General features: G+C 41.7%; 1 protein-coding gene across 1 annotated transcript in view; it reads left to right on the top strand.

Annotated features, from left to right (window-relative positions):
- Positions 1 to 19,139, top strand: part of LOC144684618 (sodium- and chloride-dependent GABA transporter 1) — a 138,582-nt gene that overhangs the window by 76,788 nt on the left and 42,655 nt on the right. Inside the window, exons 5-6 of the mRNA XM_078548628.1 lie at positions 9,577 to 9,711; positions 16,934 to 17,037. Coding sequence (XP_078404754.1) covers positions 9,577 to 9,711; positions 16,934 to 17,037 — 239 coding nt within the window. The remainder of the gene's footprint in view (positions 1 to 9,576; positions 9,712 to 16,933; positions 17,038 to 19,139) is intronic.

Here is a 19,139-nt window from a genome sequence, read left to right as displayed (position 1 = left end):
CAGATGCATGAACTTTCCTGTAGTGATCACACGATAATGACCAGCATTGGCTTCTTTTCTTTTTCTAGCTTGATCTGTGGTGTTCAATTTATTCTTTCTTAAGTATATGGACAGGGGACATGCAGGATTAAAGTAAGGAATAGATTTTGGGGGGAAAACATTTGAGTACTGGTAAAACTATCCTGTTTGTGTTCAATTATTTTAATCAACTTCTAAAAGTTATAATTCTGGTTATTTTAAGAAATATTTCTTTATCTGTATTTTCCATAATCTGAAAAATAAAAATTCATTCTATTAAATATTTTAAAACTTTCAGCACATTACTTAACACGCCATTTGATAACATTATTACAGGGCTAAATTTGGTTTTGCTAAAATTGCATCAAAAACTTATCCAGATTAGCCTTTGTACTTTAATGCAGTAGTATTAGGCTATTGATTTTGTTTTGTGATTGTATTGCAATTGCCTCCATTGCTATTAATAGTTTAACTATGGGCTGAGAATGTTTCATTACTTGGATAATGAATATTAAATTTGAATGAAATTCCCTCATTTGAAGCAGATAGCTTTTGCATTGCTGAGTCAGCTAGAAGTTCAGAAACTGAAAATGAAATTTACGTTAATTAGCACATGGCTTCCACTTTACAGTCACTTAATTCATAAATGATGTGTGATGAAGCTCAGATCTACAGGCACTGCTATATTTCTTGAAAATGCATTTTATGTAATCAATATTCTAATGTTGCTTTGAAGTTGTAGTGCTGAATAGACAAATTAAGCGCCACAGGGGCAGGAATAAGCCCATCAATCGTCTCAACCATAACAATTCTTTGTCTTTATTACTCCCAGTACCCTGTCCTTTCAACAACATTCCTTAATACCCCTTTTCCCCCAATTAGGTATCAATCTCCAGTTTAGGTTCCTCAATTGAATCTACATATATGGCCTTTTGGAAAGTATATTTCTCATTCTTACCTCCCTTTGTGGAGTAATTTTTCCTGGATTTTCTTTTAACTTTTAAAATAAAATTAATTAAGGTTATATCCATTTGTTTAAGGTTCCTATCTTCATCTACTTTATCCATTTTTAAAAATTCATTTACGGGATGTGGGCTTCGCTGGCTAGGCCAGCATCTATTGCCCATCCCTAATTGCCCTGAAGAAGGGGGTGGTGAGCTGCCTTCTTGAACTGCTGCAGTCCCTCTGGTATGGGTACACCCACAGTGTTGTCATTATAAACGAAAGGGAAGAGAGTAGACTAGCAGTCAGAAATTGTGCTTTGGACATGAGAGGAAAAACTGAAAGATGTAAAAAAAATTAATTCAGGGAAAGAAATAAGACTTGTGAGTAAAGCATTAGAACAGAAGGACAGGTTAGGGTGTGGGTCTCAATAAACATTCTTTATATAAACACACAGAGTATAAGAATCAAATTGAATGCATTGCAGGTGAAAATTCAACTTGGAGGTTATAACATGGCAACTATTACTGAGACATAGCTGCAAGATGGTCAGGATTGGGAACTAATATACCAGGTTATAAGGTCTATGGGCAAGAGAGGGAAAATAGTAAAAAGGGGAGAAGTAACTTAAGTGATTAAGGATGAAATCACTTCAGTGGCGAGAGAGGATAAAATGAGAAGTACACAGACAGTGCAAACTTTATGGGTAGAGTTAAGAAATAGAAAAGGATTTTATATTGTAGTAGGGGTTGTGTATAGGCCCCCTAATAGCAGCTGGGAAAAGGTAGATTGTATAAATACAGAGATTGGACAAGCATGTAGTAAAGGTTTTAATTGGGGGTGGGGGGCTAACTTTTATATAGATTAGGATAAGCAGACTAGCTCATATCAGAAAGGTAGTGAATTTCTTGGGTGTGTCTGGGATAGTTTTCTGCAGCAATATGTCCTAGAATCAACAAGGGGTTAGGCCATGTTGGATTTATTAATGAGAATTTTCTGGATTTAGTAAATAGTCTAACAGTCTAGGAACATATATCAAATGGTGATCATAGTACGATCAAGTTCAACCAATTGGTTGAAAGGGAGAAATGTGAAACAACTACTAAGATTCTAGACTTACATAAGGTTGACTTCAATGGGGTGAGACAGTGAACTGGGGAAACCTGTGAATGGGGAAAATGAGTGTTCAAACAAGAATTTAATATGACACAGAATGAGTTTATAGCGCTCAGTTCTACTTGCCAAAAAATACATCCATGGACAACTAAAGAGGCAAGAGCACAAAACTAACAGAAAAGGCATACAAAATGCAAAAAAAGAACAGGTCCTGGTGAATGTAAGAAGTGGTAAGAGTTATAAAAAAAGGCATATGAAAAGAAACTTGCAAGGTATATCAAAACTAACACAAAAAAAAATTCCAATAATATTAGGAAAAAGAGAGTGGTCAGGAGCAATGTGGGCACTTTGACAGCTGGTGATATTGTCAACAAAGGAAAAAAAATGACAGACATGCACCATGCACAATAATTTCTTTGCAACGTATCTACTGTTGAGGAAGAATTGAGCATGCATGCCATGCATCCCAGGCATGCTAGGCATCCCAAGGAAACTAATATTGAATCTAAGGCTCAATAAAATTAAGGCATTAAAAAGCGGCAAATCCGCAGGAGCAGATGATTTCCATCTCACAATTTAAAGACAAGTGGTGAGAACATTTCAGATGCCCTAACTATAATCTGCCAAAGTCCTCTCAATTTGGGAATTTGTGCATGCCACTGTTATTTAAGACAGACAGCAGAGGGAAACCAAGGAATTATAAACCAGTTAGCCTAACATCTATACTTAGGAAATTGCTAGAGTCTATAATTAAGGACAGGGTGACTGAACACCTTCAACATTTTTAGCTGAGCAAAGAAAGCCAGATTGGATTTGTAAAGGGTAGGTCATGGCTGATGAACCTGATTGAATTTTTTGAAGTGGTAACTAAAGTAATAATCAAGGGAATGTCTATAGATGTTATATATAAGGACTTCAGAAGGCATCAAATAAAGTTCCTCGTAAGATGGTTAGAAAACTTTAAGTTTGTGGAATTAAAGGCAAAGTGTTGACCTGGTTAGAAAACTGACTGTATGGCAAGAGGCAGTATACTAATTATGGTTTTATTTAGTGTGTAATGTACCTTTAAGAATAATACGTGTTAGGCAAGATCATATGATCTGTAGTAACTAATAGGAGAGTAGCGCAGGCTACCTCAGCAGCCAGTGTAAATAAACTTAATGTTTCGACCCAAGAAGTATCTGCAGGTCAACTCTATCATTAATAGTACAACTCGGCCACCCTACAACAAACTGGCAATGAGGATGGTACAGGATTGAACATAAGAAATCAAGTTAGAAAGAAATCGGCACTGTACCTTGCCCAGTGATTGTATGCAGCAAGCTCCATTAGAATTAAAGAAGTTATCCTCTCTCAAAATGCCACAACTTGGGAGAATTGATCCTTTTGAACCAGCCACAGATGATTGGTCTCAATACATAGAACACCTCATGTTCTTTTCTCAAGTGAACGAGATTAGCAGGAAGAGAAGAGGTGAGTGATCCCCTTGAGTACTTGTGGGAGCAAAACCTACAGTCTGATTTGAAGTTTGACTACACCCAGTGCCCCAGGTTTGAAGATTTCGATGAATTGGTGGACCTCGTGAAGGATCAAAGGATCATTTTCAACCAAAGCCCTCAGTCACGGTGCAGTTTAATTTGCAAAATAGAGCCCCAGGTGAGACAATTGCATGCTATGTGGCAAATTTGAAGCAGCTAAGGGAACATGGTGGGTTCAGTACGACTCTAAACAACATGCTCAGAGATTGTTTAGTGTGTGGTGTGAAAGGGAACTCTATTCAGAAAAGATTATTGTCCGAAGTGAATCTGGATTTCAAGAAGGTGCTAGAGATAGCGCTGGCCATGGAAAGTGTAGTAAAAGATTCAAAAACAATACAGGGTGTGCAAAATGTTGCTGTCCTCCACATTGGGCAGGAAACCTCAGCTGAAAGAGGCGCAAAAAAGCGAGACTCCGCCGAGAAGCGGGTAAAAGCCCCTGCTTAGTGAAGAATAAAGAAAAATAACTTAGCAGCAAAATTGAAGAATAATTTTAATAGAGGTGGAAACAATCAGTCTTTTAGCGATTGGCAGTTTTAAAAAATCGAATGATATTATTGTCACAGAAATGGACATATAATGAGGCAGTGCAAGGAAAGATTCAAGCAGGCTTGTAAACAAAAGAAGAAGCCAGTGAAATCTACAATGTAGAAGAGCCTGAAACAACAAATTCAGACATTTACTCATTGTTTAATCCGAAAGTTGGAAAGACAGAACCAAGTAAATGGCAAACCTATTAGAATGGAAGTGGACACGGGAGCTTCCACTACGGTAATTGGGGAACATACCTTCGGATATTTGACTAATGGTGAACATCAAATAAGTTTAGAAGAAACAGCCGCCAAGCTAAAAACATATTCGGGTGAAGATATTCAAGTAAAAGGCATAAGCAGTGTAATTGTCTATAATGAAAGCCAAAGCAATCAGTGTTAATATTGAGAGGCAGAGGACCAAACCTTCTAGGGTGAAATTGGCTAAGGGAAATCAACCTTGAGTGGCCACTGAGATTCCAAAAGGAAGCTGGAAGGGTTCCTGTTTTGAAAAAGGATTGTGGGAGGACTCAACAACCTGAAGAAATGCAGGCTGTCTTAAGCTAAACCCTGAAAGAACAGCAGAAGGAACTCGAAGAGACCCTGCTTGATGACAGAGTTCCAGAAGAGGTGAGCAACCTTCAATGGCAAAAAGAAAACCTGTTGAAAGACCTTCACACACTACAAGATTCCCTCAGGCCAAAGTTTGTACCTCTGAGAAAGTATGAAGAGAAACAGGAAGAATTCAGCAACTCTTTGAACAAACTGAAGAATAAATTGGCAGAGAAGACAGAACGATGTTCAATTTTCCAGGAGGCAGCAAACAAATACTAAAAAGAGACAGAAGAGCTGAAGAATCAGCTAAATGAAGCCAAAGAGACTTTGGAAGCAAAAGTAGCAGAATTTTCCAAGAAGCCGACAATGAAATTTTGGGAGACTCAGCCATTGAGCTCAGACAAGTTAAGCTTGCATCTGACAGAAGTCTGGCCAATAGTGAAGTCAAAGTGAAGGCTGAGATTAAAGGCTGCACTAGAAAGAAGGCGGATTGTAGAAATAAGATACAGAAATACTAATAGGGCTTTAATTCTGGCAGCATACGAATATACTTTCATACATAGGCCAGGCAATCAAATCGCAAATGCCGACACACTTAGTCATTTGCCTTTAAAAGAAAATGATGAGCATGTCCCAGTTCCACAGGAACTTGCTTTACTGTTAAATTTCTTAGATTCCTCACCAGTATGTGCTTGACAGATCAGGGACTGGACAAGTCAAGACGCAGTCCTATCTCAATTATGAGAACAAGTGCTACATGGTTGGTCATAGGAGCCCGTATCTGATGAAATGAAACCGTACTGCAACAGAAGACATGAAATAACCAGCCAGGATGGCATCTTATTGTGGGGAGCATGAGCAATAGTTCCTCCAAAGGGAAGGGAGTCACTTTGAATTGAGCTACACGGTGCCCACCCAGAAATTTCCCAAATGAAGACCATAGCACGCAGCTATCTATGGTGGGCTGGGATGGATGACGAAATTAAGTGTTTAGTAAAGCATTGTGTGCAATGTCAGCAACTGCAAAAGTTGCCAGTGACAGCTCCGTTACACCCATGGGAGTGGCCAGGTAGACCCTGGGTGCGGTTACACATTGACGACATTGGACCTTTCCTGGGAATAATGTTTCTGCTCATTGTCCATGCCCATTCAGAATGGTTGGACGTATATGATGTGAAGTCACCAATGTCAACCGCTACAACTGAGAGACTACATCAGAGTTTTGCCATTCACAGGCTACCAGAAGCAGTCATTTCCGATAACAGCACGGCATTTATGAATGTTGACTTTCAACAATTTATCAGCCTCAACGGTATCGTTCATGTGAAAACTGCACCGAACCACCTTTCTTCAAATGGACTGGCCAAAAGGGCGGTTCAAATGTTCAAGGCAGGCATGAGAAAGCTAATTGGCGATTCCTTGGCAACCAAGCTAGCACACTTTCTTTTTCATTACAGGACTACCCCTCACACAACTACAGGTGTCACACTTGTGGAGTTATTGTTGAAACGCTGTCTCAGGACGAAATTGAGCTTAATAATGCCGAATTTAGAGGGCAAGGTGGAAAGGAGTCAGGGAAGCCAGAAAACTAGACATGGCTGGCATAGTTGCGAGAGGAAATTTACTGTGGGAGAGCTGGTATATGTGAAGACCTTCGGGGAAGGACCAAAGTGTTTACCGGGTGAAATAAGTGCAGTGACAGGACATCTATCTTACCACGTGGAGCTGGAAGGCCGGATCATCCATAAACATGTGGCCCATTTAAGGAAGAGAGAGACAAATAACAAGATTTGGTTCTACCAGTGATCATGACAGGGTCTGCGTTTCCTGTTGAGGATACTCAACCCAGGTCTGACATGTCTGATGTTCCTGTAAGAGTTGAGGATACAGAACTGCAAGTGCCCGCTGAAGCACCTGATGCTCAGGCATCTCTGGAAAAAGAGATTCCTGACAAAGAATCTGAAGTTGTGGAGCTGCGATGTTCCACATGTACCAGGAAACCACCTGAAATACTGAACTTGTAAATTCCTTACTCAGTGTGAATATTATGTTGTCTTGAAAAATGTGTACCTGTAAAACTAATATGTATTGCGGAGTTAAAGAGGGAGGAATGTAGTAATTATGGTTTTATTTAGTGTGTAATGTACCTTTAAGAATAATACTTGTTAGGCAAGATCACATGATCTGTAGTAACCAATAGGAGAGTAGTGCGGTTTACCTCAGCAGCCAGTGTAGAGATAGAGTTGGAGTTGAAAGCACATGTGTAGTTGCGGCTGAGTATATTGTAAATAAATTTAATGGTTTCACCTAAGAAGTGTCTGCAGGTCAACTCTATCATTAATGGTACAACTCGGCCACCCTACAACAGGCAGAAAGTAGGAATAATGAGCAGGTACTATAATTGGCAGAATATGACGAGTGCTGTCCCAAAAGATTCTGCGTTAGAGCCTCAACTATTCATTGTATTAATTAACAACATATATGATGGAATAGAAAGCCACATATCCAAATTTTCTGATCATACAAAGAAAGGTGGCAGGTTAAACTGTTTAGGTGGGAGCATAAAATTACAAAGACTTTTTGATAGAATAAGCATATGGGCAAAACTGTGAGTTTCCCAACTTTGGGCCTAAAAAGGATAGAACTGTATACTTTCTAAATGGAGAGAAGCTAGAAATAATGAAGGTCCAATGAGACTTGGGAGTCCATTTACATAGATCATTTAAATTGTCATTACCAGGTACAGAAAATAATCAAAATGGCTAATGGAATGCTGGCCTTTATACCTAAAGGCCTAGAATTATAAAGAGGTAGAAGTCATGCTTCAGCCTTGGTGAGAGCTCACCTGTAGTATGATGAGCAGTGCTGGGCACCAGATCTTCGGAAGAATATGTTTTTTAATCAGAACAATACCTGAACTTCAAGGGTTAATTACAAGGAGAGATCACACAAACAAGGGTTGTTTTCCCTGGAATTTAGAAAGTTAACGGGTGATTTTCAAGATAATGAGGGTAGGAAGTGAAACACTATTTGGCTGGTTGGGGAGTCGAGCGCTGGGGAGCATAGTCTAAAAATTAGAGCCTGCTGGCCTTTCAGGAGTGAAATTAGGAATCAGTTCTCCAAGCAAAAGATGATCAAAGTTTGGAACTCTCTTCCACAAATGACAATTGATGCTAGGTCAATTGTTATGTTTAAGGCCCGGATTTTTGCAGCTCTAAAATGATGGGAAAGACCCAGATGCGGATCACCCCTTTTTCTAAAAGATCCAATTTTTTCTGGTAGAGGAATGGGGGTGGGGTATGATTCACACATGAGGGAAACCCAAACTCAGCAGGGCCTTTTGAACTCTGTTGAGTTCAAACAGATCCCCTTTTGGCTGCTGCAAGGGATTTACCCAGCAGTGTGGGAGTTATGAATGTTCACATTTCCGTAAGGGCTCTTTCAGAATGTGTAGCTGATTTCCAAAAGCTACAAGTATCTCAGTTGGTGGGCGGGGAAGGTTCTGGTTGCACAGTTTGATTGACAGCTTAAAGAGGATATTAAAGGATTAGCTATCTTTGATGTGCATATGAATAGAAGTTTGTTTTATATAAGCGATTAAAAGTTTGAATGGGCTTTCGAGAATGAGAGTTTTATTTAATATAGTGAAATCTGTATTAACTTTTTAAAACATAATTTTATTTCATTTCCACATGGCTTCTGAGGTGTACCCAGGGTGGATACCAGATGAGTTGGCACAGGTGGATGCAGGACATGGGTTGGCATGAGTTGACATGGCAGTATTAATGGCCTTGGTGTTAATTGGAGTTATGTTGGCATGGGGTTATAAAGAATCATGGGGGGGGGCAAGGAGGCATGAGTTAACATGGGGGTATAAAGGACCATGGGAGTGGGTTGGATGGGGGTGAATGGGATGAGGGGTAGAGTGCATAGAATCTTATAACACAACTGGGAAGAAGTCCCAGAAAACCAAGGCAGGCCTTTCAAACAGCCTGCCTCGTCACTTGGGATGGGGTCGAGCACATGGTCGCCTACGCTCTGTTTCCAGGGACAGCATTTCAGATTGATAGATTTTTGTTAACCAGGGTTATTAATGGATATGGGACAAAGGCCACTTGTGGAGTTAGGTTGTAGATCAACCATTATTGATTGGCGGAACACACTCAAGAGGTTGTTAGTGGTGGCTAGTCTTGTTTCTATGTTCTTGTCTTCCTACTTTAAACATCTCAATTATGTCATTGTGTAACCTTCTCATTTCTAGGAAACAACCAAGTTTATCTAGTCCTAAATCTCTTCATCCCATTTTAATCAATCATCAGGAGATTCTTTCCAAGGTTAATATATCCTTCCCACATTGCAAAACTGAACATCAAACTATAAATGAGGTTTCATCAGTGTTCTGTATAATTGCAGTAGGAATTCCTTGCTTTTATATCTAATCATCTTGTGATGAAGCTCAGCATTCCAATACCTTTCTCTTTGCAACCAATGCTGTATGCTAACTTTTATATACTCGGACCCCCAAATCCTTTTGTTCATCTATATCACCCCAACAGTGCTTTACCATTTACACCTTTCCCACCAGCCATTCTTACCTCACTACAGTGTGGAGGTGAAGTGATACAATCACCTATAAAGCTTCTGTTTTTGCCCCATGGGAAGATTACAGCCACCTCAGTTTCTATTAGCTGCAAAAGGAAAGCAGATATTGGTGGTGAGTACAGTCTTGTTATTGCATCCAACCAGCTAGAAGAGGGACCTGAGTTTGGTGGGATACATAAGAAAGAATAGGAAGAATAATAGGTAAATATATCCCACAAATAATCTGTAAGCTTTATCCTAATAATTGATTATTTTTTCTTGATGTTTTCTGTAACCAGGTTGTGTACTTCACTGCACTCTTCCCTTATGTTGTGCTGTTTGCCATCCTCATTAACAATGTGCAACTCCCAGGAGCCATAGATGGAATTAATTACTTTGCTAATCCAAAGTGGGAGAAATTAAAGGAAGTCCAGGTAAACATTATCATGTTAATGAATGAATTTTAAAGGTAGAGACTGTGGAATTTGGAAATTTAAGGGTTTACACTTCAATAAAAATGTATTTTGGTCAGGAAGATCTGATGACATTTCACCAAAAACTTCTGCCTATAGCTGAGACCACCTCACTCTTTAGAGCATTGGAATACAGGGTAATCCGGAGCTGAATTGAAAGAATCCTACCACCCCAATAACAGGCCTCACCATGTTCACCCCAGGTTCCATTAATGATTCAGACTGGCTTAACAATCACCTATAATGCTTTGGAATATTATGGACGCTGCCCAACACAGATGTTAGATTAGCAAGTCTATTAGAGAGGTTGGTATGTGTCCGAACTTCCATTGCCAAGCATAACACCCAAAAGCCACCTTGACCCAACTAACCTGCCCTCCAATTCCAAAGAGAAAGACTGATCTGAATAATCAAACCAAAATATCTATAGAAGATGCTAACAACTATTTAATGATTGTATTATTTGAACATCATCTGTACTGTGGAAGATCTGTTGAGCAAGATAAAATCATGATGAAACTTAAAATAGATCCCCATTTTCAATCATCAGAGATGATGATCCTGTTATATAGAAATGAAAGAAAAATTGTTTGTGCTGATCTTTTCATATCCTCATATCCCACGCATTACATGGGATAAGGAATTGTTGATATTTACACTTTGAACATTCAAGTACACCTTGAATCCACCAAAAAGCTCCAGTTTTTAACTGACTTCTCTCAGTCCAGTGGTGCATATAATTTATTCCAACAAATACACCAGAAGTCTGTCTGAATATCAGAAACAAAACTTAAATATTTAAACTTAAAATGAAAAATTAATATGATTTTTACTTTAAACAAATATAATTCAAATTGCAGGTACCGGACCCTGTATCCGGGAAGCTTGGGAATGGATGTGTGCCAGATTTGGGGATTTTACACATTTTGGGTCATAGACCTCATGAATGCCCAGTCTTGAGTTGCTAGATCTGTTCATAATACACAAAATAAAGTATAGAAAATAAACAGTAAAAGGATCTTATTGAAATTGCTACCTAGCTTCCAATGTAACTGGTTTTCGGGTCCTTCCAGGTTTTGGGACGCTGGATAAGGGGTCCAGAACCTGTAAATGATATTCAATTTTGGGGTTCCTTATGTGCTTTTGCTTTGACAGCTATGGAATGAAGATCCATTTTTATAAATTAATCACGATAATTGTTTTTCTTATTAATAATTGTTATGATGCTGGGAGCTGAATGTTGACTGGGGGCCCAGCAACCTACTGCATTGTACAAATGTTCAAAACTGTTCTTAAATTACAATACATTTATGTAGTTACTGATGATTATTGTGACTCAATTGTGTAATCACATTACAGGTCACATTAACGTACACATCTCCCTTCAGAGTGACTTGCGTGACATCCCATTTGCATCCTCATACAGTTTGTCAGTACCATATCATTGGCCTGCTAGGAGGGCCATTTCACTTGTAAAGCTTGGGATAGCACTAGCAAAACTCACCTACCAGGGCATCAGTCTTCAATCACTGATGACTGGAAGGTATCCCTCTGTAAAAGTAGTTGCATCTTATATTTCTACACTGGCATTATTCTCTATGAAACCCTGCTTGTGGAAGTGCTCTGGATAGTCAGATCATCATAACGAAATGTAAGGCCAAATGGAGCACTGGGTGAGTGTATCCATTGAAGATGGTCTCAAGGTAATGTGTGAAAATATCCAATGCCAAGAAGATCAGCTGTCAGAATCACAGGATGGTAAAATTATCTAGTGTTTACTTATCTAAAGATCAAAGCAGTTTTCTCCATCTCAAAAGTCCATTTTAATGTTTATTGATGTTCTGTAATCCAATTCTGTCACAGATGGAAATGATACTATTATTTATACCCTAAAATGTGATTTATATTGTCATCCAGGCGTTTAGTTTAGCCTAGATTACACTGAGTCATGATTACACTTAACCCCCATTACAGTTAGTCCATTTAGTCAGAATGCCACCATTTTGTTTTATTATCTACACCAAAAGTCCAATTGATGCCTTAACGGTCCCAAATAAGACCTTCTAAACTGTATTTGTGATTGCTTTCTTTTGTCAAAAACCTTGGAAACTTTGGGAATAGTTCCAGCATGCAGGGTATGATGAAAGATCTATATCTGTTAAATTTGACTTTTTTAAGGTAAAAAGTCAATTGGTACAATCAGGAATTTAATTAAGTAAAAAATAAATAAAAAATAAAAAATATCTGGAAAAACTCAGCAGGTCTGGCAGCATCGGCGGAGAAGAGTACAGTTGACATTTCGAGTCCTCATGACCCTTCAACAGAACTAAGTAAAAATAGGAGAGGGGTGAAATATAAGCTGGTTTAAGGGGGGGGGGAATAGCTCTAGTCGGGGTGGGGTGAAATAAGACTAAAAGGGCATAAAAGGTATAGATAAATGATCGGTGGAATACATTAAAAATAATGGAAATAGGTGGGAAAAGAAAAATCTATATAAATTATTGGAAAAAACAAAAAGGAAGGGAAGAAACAGAAAGGGGGTGGGGATGGAGGAGGGAGTTTAAGATCTAAAATTGTTGAACTCAATATTCAGTCCAGAAGGCTGTAAAGTGCCTAGTCAGAAGATGATGTGCTGTTCCTCCAGTTTGCGTTGAGCTTCACTGGAACAATGCAGCAAGCCAAGGACAGACATGTGGGCAAGAGAGCAGGGTGGAGTGTTAAAATGGCAAGCGACAGGGAGGTCTGGGTGATGCTTGCGGACAGACCGAAGGTGTTCTGCAAAGCAGTCACCCAGTCTGCGTTTGGTCTCTCCAATGTAGAGGAAACCGCATTGGGAGCAACGAATGCAGTAGACTAAGTTGAAGGAAATGCAAGTGAAATGCTGCTTCACTGGAATGGAGTGTTTGGGCCCTTGGACGGTGAGTTTTTTGTTTTTATCTCAGGAATTTAATTTATCTGTTAACACTTGCTCATTTCTTAGGCTGCAATTATCCAGCCCCTCACACTGACAGGGTCTTCCAGTCCCACCAATGTGAATGAAGATTTCAATGGCTCGCTGGCCCTGCTGTGGGAGAACTCGCTGCAGGTGGGGTGGGGTGGGGTGGGGAGAAGCGGGGTGGGGGGAAGCGGGGAGGGGGGGGGGGGGTGGGTGTGGGGCTGGAAAATTTCAGCCTTAGCCTTTCCAAAGTAGACAGAAAATACTTCTACTCAACCTTATCATCAACTTCTTACTGTTCAAGGGAAGAGTTATTCACTGGCAATTCATTCACAACTCCATGCAATATCAGGTGAAAATAATTTAATACATTTTCTCTAAAATTCCTTTTGAATTACACTGAACCTCCTGTGCAGTAACTGGCAGGAGGCCAGCTGACCTTGACTTCCCATATCTATCCTCCCCGAACCCACTAGATTGCGCTCGGTCTCAGTTACTTCTGTGTGTCTGCTAGCTGACCTTCATCCACCTCTTACGAGGCAACTCATGGCCTGGGGTGGAGCTAATTGAGAGCCTCCCTAAGCCAGCAGTCTCTCTCTGGTTCTGAGGCTGAAACAGGGCCCAGGCATGTTCAGGTACACCAAATAAGCAGAAGTGTACTGGCCTGCAAAAGGGTGTAGCCAGGCAAAGGACCCCCAAAGAATCAAAAAAGTTTTATAGGGAGGCGATAGTGTAGTGGTATTATTGTTGGAACTAGTAATCCAGAGACCCAGGGTAAATGCTCTAGGGACCCAGGTTCGAATCCTGCCACAGCAGATGGTGTTTGAATTCAATGGTGATGGAATTTGAATTCAGTAAAAATCTGGAATTAAAAATCTATTGATGACCATGAAATGATTGTTGTAAAAGCCCATCTGGTTCACTAATGTCCCTTTAGGGAAGGAAATCTGCCATCCATACCTGGCCTACATGTGACTCCAGACCCACAGCAATGTGGTTGACTCCTAAATCCTCTCTGAAATGGCCTAACAAGCCACTCAGTTGTATCAAACCGCTAGAAAGTCACAGAAAAGGAATGAAACCAGATGGACCACCAGGCATCAACCTAGGTACCGGAAATGACAACAGCAAACTCAGCCCTGTCAACCCTGCAAAGTCCTCCTTACTAATATCTGGGGGCTAGAGCCAAAATTGGGAGAGCTGCCCCACAGACTAGTTAAGCAACAGCCTGACATAGTCATCCTCACGGAATCATATCTTACAGATAATGTCCCAGACTCCACCATCACCATCCCTGGGTATGTCCTGTCCCACTGGCAGGACTGACCCAGCAAAGGTGGTGGCACTGTGGTATACAGTTGGGAGGGAGTTGCTCTGGGAGTCCTCAACATCCACTCCGGACCCCATGAAGTCTCATGGCATCAGGTCAAACATTGGCAAAGAAACCTCCTGCTGAGTACCACATACCCTCCTTCTTTTAATGAATCAGTGCTCCTCCATATTGAACACCACTTGGAGGAAGCACTGAGGGTGGCAAGGGTGCAGAATGTACTCTGGGTGGGGAACTACAATGCCCATCACCAAGAGTGGCACGAAGCACCACCACTGACCAAGCTGGCCAAGTCCTGAATGACATAGCTGCTAGACTGGGTCTGCGGTAGGTGGTGAGGGAACCAACACGAGGGAAAAACATACTTGACCTCATCCTCACCAACCTGCCTGCCGCAGATGCATCTGTCCATGACAGTATCAATGAGTAACCAACGCACAGTCATTGTGGAGACAAAGTCCTGCCTTCACACTGAGGCTACCCCCCATCGTGTTGTGTGGCACTACCACCATGCTAAATGGGATAGATTTTGAACAGATCTAGCAACTCAAGACTGGGCATCTGTGAGGCTCTGTGGGCCATCAGCAGCAGCAGAATTACACTCGAGCACAATCTGTAACCTTATGGGCTGGCATATCCCCCACTCTACCATTACCATCAAGTCAGGGGATCAACTCCAGTTCAATGAAGAGTGCAGGAGGGCATGCCAGGAGGCATACCTAAAAATGACGTGTCAACCTATTGAAGCTATAATACAGGCCTACTTGCGTGCCAAACACAAAGCAGCAAGTGATAGACAGAGTTAAGTGATCCCACAACAAACGGATCAGATCTAAGCTCTACAGTCCTGCCACATCCAGTTGTGAATGGCGGTGGACAGTTAAACAACTCACTGAAGGAGGAGGCTCCACAAATATCCCCATCCTCAATGATGGAGGAGCCAAGCACATCAGTGCAAAAGATAAGGCTGAAGCATTGGCTACAATCTTCAGCCAAAAGTGCCGATTGGATGATCCATCTTGGCCTCCTCCAGAGGTCCCCAGCATCACAGATGCCAGGCTTCAGCCAATTTGATTCACTCCATGTGATATCAAGAAACGGCTGAAGGCACTGGATACTGCAAAGGCTATGGAAGTGGTCATCAATAGTGCTATCAAGCGGCACTTACTTAGCAATAACCTACTCACTGACGCCCAGTTTGAGTTCCACCAGGGCCTCTCAGCCCCTGACCTCATTACAGCCTTGGTTCAAACATGGACAAAACAGCTGAACTCCCGAAATGAGAGTGACTGCCTTTGACATCAAGGCAGGATTTGACCAAGTGTGGCATCAAGGAGCCCTAGCAAAACTGGAGTCAATGGGAATCAGGGGGAAAACTCTCCACTGGCTGAAGTCATAACTAGCACAAAGGAAGATGGGTGTAATTGCTGGGCTCCCCAAAGCCTATCCACCATCTACAAGGCACAAGTCAGGAGTGTGATGGAATACTCCCCACTCGCCTGGATGAGTGCAGCTCCCACAACACTCAAGAAACTTGACTCCGTCCAGGACAAAGCAGCCTGCTTGATTGGCACCACACCCACAAACATTCACTCCCTCCACCACCAATGCACAGGAGCAGCAGTGTGTACCATCTACAAGATATACTGCAGGAATTTGCCAAGGTTCCTTTGACAGCACCTTCGAAACCCATGACCACTACCACCTAGAAGGACAAGGACAGCAGATAGATGGGAACACCACCGCCTGGAAGTTCCCCTCCAAGTCACTCACCACACCATCCTGACTTGGAAATATATTGCCATTCCTTCACTGTTGCTGGATCAAAATCCTGGAACCCCCTTCCTAACAGTACTGTGGGTGTACCTACACCACATGGACTGCAGCGGTTCAAGAAGGCAACTCACCATCACCTTCTCAAGGGCATCTAGGGATGGGCAATAAATGCTGGCCTGGCCAGCGAAGCCCACATTCCATGAATAAATTTTAAAAAGCAATTTCACAGCTTACCCCATCAAGACAGTACACCACTGTGTCAATCACCTGGCTGGTCTCACATTCCAGTACTAAGAGATCCTCTGGTTCCACAGATTTTGACATTTCCTTCCTGTCAATCAGGTTGTTATATTCTACTTTTAGTAATTTTTCTGTACTTAAGCAACAGGACGTACATTACCTACAGTGTTAAAAGTATTTCTCAACAAAATATCAGCATGAACAATTTCTCTCCCTCTGTGGTCTAGTTTGTAACTGTGCACAGAGATTTCTAGAATGGCAAATTATATGATTTCAGCTTCCAATTTCACTTAGAACGTAAGGCTTTTAAAAAATTTGCAGGCTTCTGTACCATGCAATTTAACTCTCCAAAGATTTATTATTGTATTTACATTGTGGTGGGGAAATTTTTAATTTTTAATTTTTGTGTTCCAGTGTATAAATTTAGGGAAAAAATTTATAGGGCTCGCATTGCTGATTGTTATCCCTTCAGTCCCTTTTTGAAATTACATTGATGTGGATGTTGGATTATGGGGCTTTCAAGGTTAAATAATCCATCTACACTCAGAGCTAAGCATTAACTCGAAGAATGGACACTTGAGTTAGGTGCTGGAACACAACTGGCACCAATAGAATTGTGGTCCAGCCTAAACATCTGTACCTTCGGACAAGTGGGGAGAAAATTGAGGGGGTGGGGGTAGCAGTTGTAGAGGATCTGGTTTTCTTTGAAATTATGAACTTTTAAAGTCGGTCATTTTGTACTTGCAGCTGGTTCAATGTAACGGCCAGCAACCTATCACAATTGTATGACAATGATCAGGGTAAAAAAGGCCCCTCCCTATTACCTTACCCAGAATGCTGCATGGCTATTGTCCTCAGACTCACACATTTGCTCAGTGTCATTGTCTTTATTTTATTCTCAGGTATGGGTATATGCTGCTGTCCAGGTCTTCAATTCCATTGGCATTGGCTTTGGTTCACTGATTTCCATGTCGAGTTACAACAAGTTCGACAACAATATTCTTAAGTATTTTTGTTTATTCTTGCCTTTATGAGTGCGCTGGGATTTACCAATAATTATTAGTATAGCTCAACTAATGAAGCCAATCTGAAATCCTGTATCATTATCCTATTCTGTTATTATTTTAAATGTGTTTTATAAATGGTGGACTGGCAGCTCTACTAGTGCAACGTAGCAGGCTGAATTTCCATGGGCAGACTTTTAGCCCTTGTCGGGCAGTCTTGGCAGGGGCGGGCAGGGGCAGTCGGGAAGCTGCCCGCCGCCCGCGATCGAGGCCAGAAGGCGATTTCACGCTGGTGGGCCAATTAAGGCCCACCTAGTGTGAAACGCAAGTGGCAACACTCAGCGCTACCTGTATGGGCAGGGGGAGGAGGGCGAATGGGGTGAGTGCGAACTTCACGCATGCACGTGACTGCGCGCTTCAGAATCTGCCTGAGTCACAGAGCTGCCTCAGGGAGGTGAAGAGTTTAAAAAAAAAATAAAGAATTGAAAAATGTAATAAAACATGTCCCCGCTCATGTGACAGGGACATGTTATTAATTAAAATTTTAAAACTTTCATTTTTATTTGCTTTAGGATACCTCATCCCACTCTTGGATGAGGTTTCCTAAAAAGTGCAAAGGCCGCTTGGCCTTCTCGCCTGCCCGCCAACACTAAGGTTGGACGGGCAGTGAAACGTTTCCTTCAATAGCCTTGTTAATGGCCTTAATAAGCCTTTTAATTGTCGGCGGGCGTGCTGCCGACTCCTTCGCACGCCTGCTGACCGAAATATCACGCGACTGCGCGTTGGCGTTGGGACGCTCGCCTGACATCAACGCGCATCATTTCACTCTCGTGTGGGTCGGGCACGCACCCGCCCGCAGAGCTAAAAATTTTGCCTCATGGGAAATCTCCCACCCTATGGCTGTAACCAGCAGAACAGCCACCCGTAAAAACAGTGGAGGATTTCAACAGAATATAAATCAGATAGGTTCTATAAATAGTGGGCTATCTGTCCAATGAGATTACCACCTAGGCCACAAGACCATAAGACCATAAGACATAGGAGCAAAAATTAGGCCATTCGGTCCATTGAGTCTGCTCCACCATTCAATCATGGCTGATAAGTTTCTCAACCCCATTCTCCCGCCTTCGCCCCATAACCTTTGATCCCCTTACCAATCAAGAACCTATCTATCTCGGTCTTAAATACACTCAGTGACCTGGCCTCCACAGCCTTCTGTGGCAATGAATTCCATAGATTCACCACTCTCTGGCTAAAGAAGTTTCTCCTCATCTCTGTTCTAAAAGGTCTTCCCTTTACTCTGTGCTCTCAGGTCCTAGTCTCTCCTACTAATGGAAACATCTTCCCCACGTCCACTCTATCCAGGCCTTTCAGTATTCTGTAAGTTTCAATCAAATCCCCCCTCATCCTTCTAAACTCCATCGAGTATAGACCCAGAGTCCTCAAACGTTCCTCTTAAGCCTTTTATTCCTGGGATCATTCTCGTGAACCTCCTCTGGACCCTCTCCAGAGCCAGATCATCCTTCCTGAGGTTTGGGGCCCAAACTTGCTCACAATATTCTAAATGTGGTCTGACCAGAGCCTTATAAAACCTCAGCAGCACATCCCTGCTTTTATATTCTAGTCCTCTCGAAATAAATGCCAACATTGCATTTGCCTACCTAACTACCGCGTCAACCTGCAAGTTAACCTTAAGAGAATCCTGGACTAGGACTCCCAAGTCCCTTTTCACTCCAGATTTCTGAATTCTCTCCCCATTTAGAAAATGGTCTATAGCTCTATTCTTCCTACCAAAGTGCATGACCTCACATTTCCCCACATTGTATTCCATCTGCCACTTCTTTGCCAATTCTCCTAACCTGTCCAAATCCTTCTGCAGCCTCCCTGCCTCCTCAATACTACCTGTCCCTCCACCTATATTTGTATCATCTGCAAACTTAGCCAGAATGCCCTCAGTTCCTTCATCTAGATCATTAATGTATTAAGTGAAAAGTTGTGGTCCCAACACTGACCCCTGCGGAACTCCACTAGTCACCGCCCGCCATCCTGAGAAGGACCCCCTTATCCCCACTCTCTGCCTCTTGCCAGACAGCCAATCTATCCA

This window comes from Cetorhinus maximus, chromosome 9 (genome assembly GCF_964194155.1).
Source record: "Cetorhinus maximus chromosome 9, sCetMax3.hap1.1, whole genome shotgun sequence".
Lineage (NCBI taxonomy): Eukaryota > Metazoa > Chordata > Chondrichthyes > Lamniformes > Cetorhinidae > Cetorhinus > Cetorhinus maximus.
The sequence above is the reverse complement of the archived record's forward strand: the minus strand, read 5'-3'. Positions and strand labels throughout refer to the sequence as shown.